The 12,204-nt window shown below is 42.5% G+C and overlaps 1 protein-coding gene across 1 annotated transcript in view; it reads left to right on the top strand.

Annotated features, from left to right (window-relative positions):
* The window catches only part of COLQ (collagen like tail subunit of asymmetric acetylcholinesterase), a 41,319-nt gene that overhangs the window by 673 nt on the left and 28,442 nt on the right, over nucleotides 1-12,204 (top strand). The window contains exon 2 of the mRNA XM_059845805.1: nucleotides 11,845-11,954. Coding sequence (XP_059701788.1) covers nucleotides 11,845-11,954 — 110 coding nt within the window. The remainder of the gene's footprint in view (nucleotides 1-11,844; nucleotides 11,955-12,204) is intronic.

Raw genomic sequence — 12,204 nt, 5'->3', positions numbered from 1 at the left:
CCTGACCTCAATGAGTGCTGCTGGAGCCCGACTGGATGTTAGCAGAATAAACATCATCTGGCTCTGGCTATGACACTAACAAATACTCGGATGACTTACATAGCAAACAAGAGCCCACTGCATGGAAAATCCCTGCTAGGCAAAGACAAAACAAATTAGTTGTCAGCTGAGCCAGGGCACTGGAAATCCCTCTTAATAGATTTTACAGTTTCAGCAGCAAGGCTTCCCCTCAGTCACGTTCTGTGCAAAGGAAGGGGAAAGGCGGCGAGAGCTCTGACTCCATCTTCTTTGAGGAACTTTCACCAGTTTCTGGCAAATTGCTGTCTCCCACCTTCTCTCTGTTACTCTGTACCAATACAGATGCTTCTAACTAATGTCCTGTGTTCCTTCAGTGTCAGATTTGAGATGGTTCAAATGAGGTTGGCAGGTCAGGGCCTGCTAGACCTATAGATCCTCCCCATGGCTTTCTCAGTGATCAGAGGGCTGTGTATTTTAAATCTGTACATAAAATCAACCCTAGACATAGACTTAAAGGCACAAAGCTTATTTTGCTCTCAAATCTCTCTGGTGTACCCAAGAAGCTGAATGGTTTACATTCAAGCTCTCTAAGATGCTGAAAAGCCTTTAAATTTGTCACCATTTCTTTTTGATTGGGATGTGCTTTTTCTGTTATGCTGAGGTTAGTTAACGGTGGGGTACAGGAATCACCAGGGTTTATTTTCCCTGACATACTTAAAATTGTTTTGCAATAACATCAGACCTCAAAACTTGTTTTGAAGACCTTTGTGTTTCTTTGACACCTGTAGATGACACACTGGCAAGCAAGAATGTGATGTTTCCATTGCCTTCTCCTGTGCCACACACTTGTGTGTCTACAGAAGGCATTTGAGCTGTCCTGTTAAATAACAGTTCAACAAGTAACTTGCCCCTAAAAAGGGGGAAGACTTGTCATCTCTGCTGAAACCATAGTAGAAGAGGTAAACATGAAGGAAAATGCCAGAGCCTGCTCCTTGCAGTGGAGCATTTTCCAGAGGGTAGTCCTGGGCTCTTGTCTGCAAGACCCTGTTGGGCAGACCCCCACCCCACAGTCTGCTCCATGGCAAAGTCCCACACTCTGTTCTTCTGGCCAAGACTCTGAAAATCACCTTTATACCCAACAAGCTCTTAGTGAGGCTCCTGCCATGCATGAATTGTCAATGTTTGCTTGATAGTATGTGGAAAAAATAGCAGTTGGCCAAAGATTCTGTCATAAACCCACAGCCACAGGGCTGGATTGAGACATACCTATGTGTCATTATTACTTGCTAATCAGGGCTATTTGGTATAATAAGGTATTCCTTTAGTGCTTTGGTTGTATCTGCATTTTAAGAAACTTCTAAGAAAAAAGCAGTAAGTTCTGATTTTTCTGGTAGAAATCTGACAGCGGGTACAGAAGATGAATTAATTCCATTTACTCTGCAGGTGAATTAATTCTGCTTGCATTCTCAGTTATTTTAGTGATTGCTCAAATGTTCTCTGACTGTCAGCTGAGTCAATTGTTTGTATTCGGCACCAGGATGCAATTTCACATTTAAAGAATGAATTTCAGCAGTGCACTTTCAAATTCTGAAACTAATCCCATTTGGCAGAGAGAATGTTCTTAAGAGATGGCTTGTCTTTCCTATAGTTGGGAAAAAACATTCAAGTATTTTCCAGGTGTGTCTAGAAACTTCTAGCCTAAAAGTACTTTTATTTCTGTCCTCACACATCTTTGCATAGCAACAGGTCACAAATAAAAAGGCTTACAGGTCCCAAAGCAGTAACTAGAAAGCAAAGGGGAAACAGCCTGTAGGGTGGAAAACTGTTTGTACAATAATTGGGGGAAGAAGAATAATCTGGATCTTTGTTTTCTGCCAACTCCCCCTTAGAGTCCCATCAGCCTCAAGCAACAGTGCATCCTTGTTTCTAGAAGTATTTTGAGTGTCATGTCAGATCCAAAGAGTTGAATCTCATGGTGCTGAAGTGGCATTTCTGGAGAAAATGTTCCAGGGAATGATATTATAACATATTATAACAGCTGTGGTTCCACATGGCAATGGAGATCCCCAAGGTGGGTAGCTCAGCCCCTGGAGACAGCAGATTATTTCCAGGGTAACCTGTCACACCCCACCCTTACACCACTTGTGTTTGTGGTGTCATTTACATCTATTTTTCAGAGCTCTGCCCTACTGAGGTTCCTGAGCTGCTGCACTCACACGACCAAGGCATGAGTTCTGTAGTCATTTTTAGTAGGGCTGTATGAACCAGTCTGCACCTGGTAAGAACCAGCCTGAAGGAAGCCACCTTCCAAATTCAGGTAGTAGAAAGACTCTCTTCCTCCCCTCCTCATTCCTTCTCCTCCCCTTTGCTGTTCACCCAGGCCCAAGGTTTTGCAGAGAGATGGGACAGTATTTCAATTACCAGAAGCAACCAAAGAAAAAGAGCTGCATCTCAGTGCTTCTTCTGGCCTTCTATGCATGCCACAAGTGCATCCCTTGATTCAGTTGGCTCCTATAGTCAATACTGATTCCTAGTCCTTGGGAAATATTACAGTGGATCAGTCTAAAAGAACTCAATGGGATATCAGAACACTATTGTCAGTATTCCTCACACTTTCTTTCCCTTTGTCCTATTATTTTTCTGAAGAAAAGGAACATTATATCTCACTGGGCATTAGGTTTATCCCCTTTGAGACAGGAAGGTGTAATATTTGCAGCCAGGCTTCAGGTGGCTGAGTTGCAGGAAATAATTCAGTTTTCTTGTGGACTGACACTGTTGGAGCCGTGGTGATGGGCAAGGTGGGCTGGGAAGAGCAGCTGTGTGGGGTGACAGCCATGGCTGGGCAGCACAGAGAAGGGACCTTGGGGGCCACTGTGGTTGCTGTGCTGTGAGCAGAGGGCATTGTGCATTTGTGAGAGGAACAGCAGGAGAGAAAGGACACAGACACAAGGGATGATTCTTGACATCGAGGGGGTCGGGATCAGGGCTGTCTTTCTATAGAAGGAATATCTGACCCCATCATCAGGGTTTGGTTTTCTTTTCCCTGCAGGAACCCAAGCTATTGTTATAAGGGACAGCAAAGATGTCAGGTGGATGTATTTTGTTTCTAGAGAGAGTAATTGTAAATATTTATTTATGTAAAATCACAAGAGAATGACTTATCAGAGTGTTTGCAAGAGAAAGGAAGTTGCAGAAGGAATTTAAAACAAGATGAAAAGTAAAAGCTTGAAGACTCTCAAAAGGCAGCAGCCAGAACCTGCTGGGAAAACAGCCCAAAGTGTGACTAGCAAGCAGAAATATCAGACCAGGGAAGGAAGTCTGGCTCTGTTCTGTAAAGTCAGCATGGGCCCAGGAAGTGCTGAGCATCCTGGTACCATTGGTCAGTGGGTCTCTCATGGAACAAACATTAGTAGAAAAGCTGGGGTTAGATTAAAATTCCTGATGGAAATGAGCCACTGGCAAAGGCTACAGGTTCATCAGAAGAAGGAAAGCAAAGTATCATTGGCCATGAGAGGGCAGTCACCCAGTCACTGTGGAGCTGGGCAGCCAAAGGTCTTGGGGCAGGATGTTTGAGAACTTTCTGTCTTGTTTGTGATTCATATGAGCCTGAGAGGGAAGCAAAATATTCTTTCAGTAGATTCTCTGTTCAGCTTCAGAGAAGAAAATAACCTTAGGATTGACTGTTGTAACTTGATAGCCCAGATGGGTAGCTGGAAAGATAAGCCAAAAGAAGGAAGGCATAGTGTCTACCTTTCTAAGCTGATAAAGAAGACAATTCCTGAGCAGCCTCTGGGGAAAAGCTTGGGCTGGTGGAAAATTAACAGCCTAGTGTGGTGTGGTTACTGTTGCTTCAAGTAAATGGGTCTTTAAATAAGCAGAGTTTTAAAACCCAGCTGATTTGACTTTATCTGTATATTCTCCCCTGGTAGATATGACCTGTGAAAATCCCAGACTGGGTGTCCTGCTCTGGTCAATGTAGTTGATACCCAGGAAAGAAATCACCTTAGGACTCACAGAGCTTCTCTGGTGGTGCATGCTGCAAGACCTGTGCTGAGTAAGGTGAGAGCAGAGCAGCCACACTGCTGCACAGCCTGTCCCTGACTCCGTGCCTGCATCCACTTTCTCATCAGCAAGGGCAAAGGAAGGGAACACTGATGTCATCCTCAGTAGCCAAGGTCCCCCAGGGATGCTCTGAAATTCACAGTAAACCAGTGAGTAGGAGCCCACCTGATCCTGTGGGTAAGGGACAAGGAAAGGACATCAGAGGCAGTTCAGGAGGTTGGCCATTTGCCTTGCAGCAGCAAACACAAATCAGAAGAGGACATGGCCTCTCGTGAGGAAGCTGGAACCCGTTTGCAGCAAGTCTCCTTAAGTGCAGTCCTGGCCTTGCATACAGGAGAAGGAAGAGGCTTCTGACATGTTTATGGCATTACTGGTAGTCAAGGTGCTTGTCTTGTCAAAAAAGGTTCAGTGATAATGCAGATGAAGGGAAGGGGTTCAGTGGAAAGCTGTTGAAGTAGAATATTGCAACATTCACTTGTTGGGTTGTGAAGAAGCCCTCCAGCTGCCAGGGACAGAGGTCAGCACAGGAGCTGAGGCAGTGCTTGCTTGGCTTTCCAGCAAAGGAAGCAGTAACTGATCTGGAGGTTTCTCTATAACCTCTGAATGCTTCCGACAGGCAGCATTTCCCAAAGGGAACCTCAGCTGAAAGTGATCCGTGGCTGACGTGGAGATCCAGCTGCTCCACGTTGTCCATGCTGTAGCATTGCCATGCCACCGGCTGTAACCCGTGGGCATTGGACGTGCTGGTGAATACTAGATTTTTGTTATGAGCAAAATGAAAGGTGAGGCTTTAATTCCAGCGCAGCAGAGCAAGCTGTTTCAAAATCAGGTGTTTTCACTGAAAGGATAGAAGCTCCACCAACAAACAATCCAAAGTGCTGCAAAATCAGCTTAGTCCCCGTGTAGCTGTGGACAGATGGTGCTTGTAGGCCTCTGCCTTCTGTACAGACAGTTCATTTGTGGGCATGTCAATATTACCAAAGCCCTGCACAGGATGGGGACAGTCTGTGGCTTCACATTTTAGCCTCCTTGCATTTGACAATCTGTTTCCTATCAGACGCTGAGGCTTCCCATGGGTGGGCTCTTGGCACAGAAGCACCAGCAATGTGACTGCAGCAAAAGAAACTGCTAATCTCAGTTAAAACCATAGAAAAGTATCACTTGTGTTTAAACAGGAGGATGTTTGGTGTCACAATAGACCCTGTATCCCTGCAGACTTCAGCTCCTGGTGCTAGGGTGCAGACTCAGCTGTGGTGCAGCACAGCGCTCAGGACATGGCTGGGAGATCTGTCTGGTGCTGCAGCTTAGGAGGTGGAAAAGAACAGGGCAAGACCTTCAAATCTAGGGGGAATGGTTTGAGAAAGATCAGAAATAAACAAGAGAGGAAAAACTCTACAGGAATTAACAGACCCCAGCCTAGGTGTCCTATTTCTTTCTTCTCCTCTCCAAGGAATCACCCCTTTAATGGGAAGGAAATTGTGGGGACTCTTTCTGTAGTCACACAGCTGTGATGATAAAAGAGCATTTGAGAAGACAAGATGGGTGTAGGAAAACCACAGAGGAGAACTGAAACATTATGGGGAAAAGAGGTTCACCATTTTCCTCAGGAACTAGCAAGAAGTTATGGATAAATGTAGGCTTCTGAGGAATGCACACAAGTCAAGGCAGCTCTACAATTTCAGTTTTCTTCTACCCAGGAAAGTGATTATGGAGTATTTTTACCAGCTTCTTGAAACTACAAAGTTAACAATTTTTTCCAATACAAAATCAATACATAGTTGGGATTTTTGCCAAAGGCAGAAGAATAAAGTTGTCTGGCCTGGGAATCTGTTGCAGCAATGGAGTCATGAGGAATTAGTCTAGTTGATAGCAAGAAGCTTTCAGAGAAAAATTGAGAGGCTTTTCTCTGAAGTCTTTTTGAGCACACAGCAACACCCACAGTCTCATAGGGATTGTCTGGGACTGTCTGAGCATATGGTGGAGCAACATCAAAGTCAAGAACATGTTTGATCTATGCCAGCACTGACAGATTATGATCTTGCACTTGCAGAAGGGTGGAGCTGGTGTCTCTCAGCTTTGTTTCTATTGATCTTACACAAAGTGGGAGAGGACTGTGTGGCAGTGAATGACATGCAGAAGTCTTTCAGGCCATCCTGCTTTAATCTTTTGGGCTTCAGGCTCTTCTACAGATGACAGTGAATTCTTAGGCTTTAATACTCAGAGTATTTATGCTGTTGCTCTGGTGTGAAGAGCAGTTGAGTTTTATGGTCCAGCTCATAAAATGATTGAGATGAGATATTGTAATTCACCAGATGGTCCTGTAATTGAGTTATCCCTGGACTTGGGGGACTTGCTTAACTTCTCTGTGCCTCAGTTTCTCACACACTGATGGGGAGTGCATAGAATTGTCAGCATTGTTTAGCAGTGCCTAGAGCTCTGGAGCTCTGCAATAGAAGGAAAGTGGCACAGAATGGCCCTGTCATGGTTGTTAGGATTTATAAGGCACAGGTTTATTTTACAAACCCCTTTTATAACCCACTGAAGTGTTACACTGGGATTAGATTATACTGGGATTTTACTGGGATTTTTCATTGTTCTGTGAAACAGAATACAGAGCCAACACAAGCAAATCCTCCTCTCTCTCTCTCTCTCTCCCTGTACTGATCTCAGATTTCTCCTTCTGCAATCAGTCTGAGAGAAGAGTGTACAATCTTCTGGCGTATGTGTTGTCCTCATCCATGCACTTACACACAGATAAAATGACCAAAATGTTACATACAGGAAGTAAAAGACCTTTCCTTTGCTAAAAAATCCCACAGGCCCCTTTGCTCTCCCACATCTTGCTGTGCCTGCAGTGTTTTTTAGGGCTGACCTCAGAGATGCAGTCATCCCCCTCTCCCCAGCCAGGCTGCCAGAGCTGCTGAGGGATGTGGGCTCAGTGTTAGGTGGGGATGGAGGACAGAGTGTCCTTGCTGCTGTGGCCAGGTGAATATTCAGACCTGCTGTCCAGGCAGTGTGCCAGGGATCATGCTACTGTCAAGCTTTGGGAACACTGACTGATTTTTAAATTTATTTATGTATTTATTTATTTATTTATGAGCATGCATCCACTAGTAAAGTACTCCTTGCCACAGCCTGTGGCTTTTCAGACATTAAAAATGGGACACTTTCAAATTTTTATGAGATTTTTCTTGACTGTGCTAGGTTAACCTTTAGAGCTTAGTGGTCCTTTTCAGCCTAAAGAATGCTATGATTCTATTAAAAGAAACTTGCAAGGTTTCATCTGGATTTCTTCATTTTCTAACATTAATTGAAATAATTTCTGATCTGCTTTGTTCTGTTTCTTAAAGAGTCTGAAGCCCATCTTAAGCAAAGGGAAATTAGTATCAGGGCAGAGCTGCATCTCTGTGTCTCATTTTGTAACTCCCATGGGAATTTCATGGGTCACCACCTCCTCCACACAGACATCATTACCTAAGCTTGATATATTTTTTTGGCATATTTAATGTGGTTTATAGGAAAGGATATATTGCAGCCATCAACTACAAGGCTCAAGTTCAAAAAGGTACAGAGAGATGCAGAAAATTCACTAACTTGACTGTTCAACCCAGCTCCAAACACAGCTGTATTCTCATCTCTGCTTATATGTCCTTAAAGCACTCTTTGGGTCAAAAAGCATCATAAAACACTCTTTAAAGAAGCATGCATTGGTAATGCTGGCACTTATCTTTGGCATTTTGAAGGAGAGCTCAATACCTGCATCTGCTCTGTAAATAAAGGCACCTCTAACAAGCTCTTAAGCTTTCCTAACTAAAGAGGAAATGTCCCTTCGTTGTTTGCAGTAGATGTCCAGACTGGAGCTGTGTGGCTGCAGCCTGTGGTGCTCTGCTGTCCTTGCAAGGAGGCTGAGAGGAGCCTGAATGAATGACAACAAAGCAGATGAAAGGCTCAGTTTCAGCTGGACAAGCCCACATTCATTAACTGGCCGGTCTGCCCAGCTGGTTTACGATTAATTCTGAGTGCCACTGAGTGGGAGAAGCATCTGTGATGGGTGTCAGCCGTCAGAGGGCTCCGTCCAGCAGAGCCCTGCCTGTCACAAGCTGGGCAAGCCACCAGCCCTTCTGTCAGGGTGAGACTTTTGGTAATAGCTCAGCTTCCCATCAGGGCTTGCTGGATCAATGTGGTCATAAATAGGAAGGGAAACACATGTTAAGTATCCTTTTCCTTTCTTGTCCTTTCCTCCTGGCATTCAGCCTACAGCTTTGTGATTTTAGGATGAAAGTTACTTTCATGGTTTATTTATGATTTTTTTTCCAGTGAAATCTTGTAAATCTGACCTGAATCCAGCAGAATATCTCTGGTATTTCTGTTGCAGCTGTAGGGTTGAAGATTACTCTAGGATCTGCCCTAGGATGCCTCATAGACCTCATATGAGCCCCACTCCAGGGGGCTCAGCCTGGGTGAAGGTTTCTCTCTGGCTCTGTGTTGTAGCATCTTGAATAAGAGTTCCCAAATCCCAGCCATTGTCACGAGAAATCTGCAACAGCAAAATGAAGCATCATACCTTATCTAAAAGTATGTTGTTTTCTGAAGCTACCATTGGCAGTATACCCATAGATTTATAATGTCACTTTCTGGAACTGGATTAGCTCATAGCCTTGGCCATAAAAATAACCTGAGAATGTAAACATGTTCTGTTTCAAAGGTGATTATTTTGATTTTTATGTTCTTTGAAAACAACTGCCTCTTGGACAAGTCCTAAAAGGATTTTTTTCACTTTGTCTTTTTTTCTTATTGAACATGTTCTTTGCATTGCAGTTGTTGAAAGAGCAGCTTCTGTATGAGATGTGTTGTGAACGCATGCTCCGTGTAGGCAGGCTCTTCATATTTCACAGAAAACGATGACAGTCCTATTCTTGGGCTGAGATTTTTTCCACTGATGGGGACTGGAGTATTCTGAAGCTGTGTTTAGCAAACAAAGCTAACCTGGAGCCTAAAAATACACAATGCATTTGCAAAGAGCCTGTGAGCCTGCCAAGGTAACCCTTTTGTGATATAAATCAAGGCAATACTGTAATAGTTGTACATCTCGGACCCATTGCAGTTACTGACAAAACCCATACCAAGGAAATCTGGTGCTTCCTGGAAGATCAGATTACAGCAGTCCTACCTGCAGTCCTTTTGTGAATCATTGGTATTTTTGCTCCTTCTGCTGTCATATCACCTGTCATACCTGAGTGGGGAAGGTTCCTGGGTCTAGAATCAGTCTTTTCTTAAATATTTGCTTGAAAAACGCACCTTCCAGAGCATAGCCAGGGTAACTGATGGAGCCCCTGAAATATTAACTACCCAGGTCATGACATAATTGATACCTGTTCTATATAGCAATACCTTTACTATTAATGGTATGTAATTACTTGGTATATAATAATAGTGTCTATTAGAATTTAGTATCTATCTATAGGAATAGCATCTATTAGTAATAATGTCTAATAATATCTACAGTAACAGTATCTATTACTGTTACTGGTAGTTAGATTTCGCTTGTCTCCTCATTGAGATCAGTACATGCTATCACTGTTCATACCAGCAAACCCAGAGTGGGCTTCAACCTAACTTGAGTTAAGTAGCATAAAGACTGAAATCAGGGGCTTCTTTTTACCATCTCACTTAGGTATAGTGTTTTTCACAATAAAGCTGTTCCACAGATTTTCAGGCTTTTCTTCTAAAAAGGAGAATACACATTTTTTTATAACCCAGGACTGGAATTTACTCATGAGGATGTGGCAAGTATCATATCATAACTATAGCTCTACATCTATATTTAATCCTGTATTTACAAAATATTTAAAGAACAAAACTTTTTTTTTTTTTTTTTTAAGTAAGAGTACAACTGCAGCAATGTAAACCTTTTTTTCTGCAGAAAAAGAGTTGCTGGAAGAGATCTTTAAGCAACTAAGCCACATCAGGCTAGTTTTGATATTCTTATTCTCATTGAATGATAATAACCCAACTGAAATTTTAACTGGACCATGAAATGAGGTGATACTAAGAAAGATTATATTAGAATGTGGCCTAAAATAAAGTAATAATCACACTTTGTACCCTGTTAAATTACAAGCTGTCCATTACCTTAATACTGCACTATTTTGTCCCAATGCAATAAGTTCAAATTCAGTCCTGAAACACAGACAACCACAGAAGCTGTGTGTTAAAAACTGAAAAACTTGTTTACAGCTGCAGAACAGTGACTGAATTCAGGTTAAGCCAATATAAAACTCAGCTCTTATTATCTTGGTATTTTATTACATGTAAGCTCTGGAGACAAGTAACATAACTGTTACTTTTTAAAAGACACTGAAATTTCATATTAAAGCTTTAAATTGAAAAATATACCTTTTTTTAGAATATATAAATCTTCTGCCTTTCACTTAAATTGAAGTTTTTGACTGAGTTTTGTGAGGAAAAGCTGAGAAAGAGTCTTCATTATGGACCCTTCCAGAATTCAATTGATTCAGGTCTCAAAGATATCATCACAAATAGTGTTTCAATAGTGAAAAAATATCTGAATGATACAAACTACCCCAAATGCTCCCGAATCCCACTCCTCTGGGCAGCTCTTTTCTGTGCTTCAGGACTGAGAAAATGCCATCCCCATTAGCATGGGGTAGTGGAACTGAGGTAATATATTTTCTGAGACATTTGAAGAACTACAAGTAACTCTGCTCTTCCCTTACCTTGAGATGTGACTAATATCCAGCCTGCAATTGATTTGCACTCAAATCTAGCAATTTCATCAGGTTTGTCTTCCCAGAAACTTAATTTAGAGATTTTCTATTAATGCCAGATACTTCACCATAGGCTTTTCTTCTTGGCTCCCTGCCACCTTTCAATTCACAGACACCCATTCCAGCTGCCACTAGCCAGAGGAAGAAACCAACAGGCATAAATAAATATTTGCTATCCTTGGAAAAACCTTTGAGGAAGGTTCTCACTCTGATCAGAAATGTATTTTCCAAGAAGTAAAGAAGATTCAGAGGAGAAAAATACAGTGTATAAATGCACCATCTCAATATCTTCTTTTGTGAATTTTGGTCACAGCATATTTTGATGGAAGTTTACCTCTCAGAAAATGTTTAATACACTGCCAAACACAGCTGAGGTCCTGTCTTACCAGTCAGTCAGTGACAAAGCTGTCAACTAAATTTGGCTTGTGGGGTATTTAGTCTTAGGGATGATGCAGAAATCAGAAATACAGCAACCTGGTTGCAGAGCAAAAACAAGTCAATGTCTTGTGGAACAGCTTCTCACTTCCCACTTAGCACAGAAGTGCCTAAAGTGATTCAGTTCACAGGGAAGGTGATGGCCAACAGCACTGAGTGCTTTCCTGGTGTCAAGTGGGCTGTAACAGAAGATGCTCTTTTGTTTTTTGTAAGAGACTTCTGGAACAGAGGGTAGAGAAAACAATAAATGCTTGATTCATTTTCTGATGTGACCAATCTGGAATTTTCAAGATTCTGCTCATGTCAGAGCCACATTTAGAGCTTAGAACTCTCCATAGCCTTTGGCACAAAAAGGAACTTGGAGACTTAAGGGTCCACCAGGTTTCTTAAATCCCTGCTTGGATTACAGCATTGTAATCAATGCATACAGTATGTAGGACAACACTGTGAAATGGCAACTTCTCTTATTCTGTAAGAAATTATTGAGCTGTTGTGTGTGTATTACTATCCAAGACTACAGATGAGTGTTTGTATTTAACAGACCTCCCTTGTTTGGAACAGAAGAAGCAGCACTGCAGAGCATGCTGCCTCCTTGGCCCTCCTCCACCACCCCTGTTCCCACCACCGTACTTCAGGCACAGCTGGAGCACTGTAAGTGTGGCTTTTACTTCTTTTACATTAGTTTCTCTTTCTTTTACATGAGTTTTACTTCTTTTACGTGGGCATCCTCTCAGACACCGCTTCATGGTGTCACTCAGCAAACCTGCCCGGCTGTGCTGATGTGGCTCTGTGAGGACAAGCACACAGCAGCCCAGACTGGGGCTTGAAGTAAATATCAAATGGATCAAGGAATGAAATGAGGCTGGATTTGTTCCTGCAGTTAATTCAATTAACTTGAAAT

Source organism: Haemorhous mexicanus, chromosome 1, assembly GCF_027477595.1.
Source record: "Haemorhous mexicanus isolate bHaeMex1 chromosome 1, bHaeMex1.pri, whole genome shotgun sequence".
Classification (NCBI taxonomy): Eukaryota; Metazoa; Chordata; class Aves; order Passeriformes; family Fringillidae; genus Haemorhous; species Haemorhous mexicanus.
The sequence above is the reverse complement of the archived record's forward strand: the minus strand, read 5'-3'. Positions and strand labels throughout refer to the sequence as shown.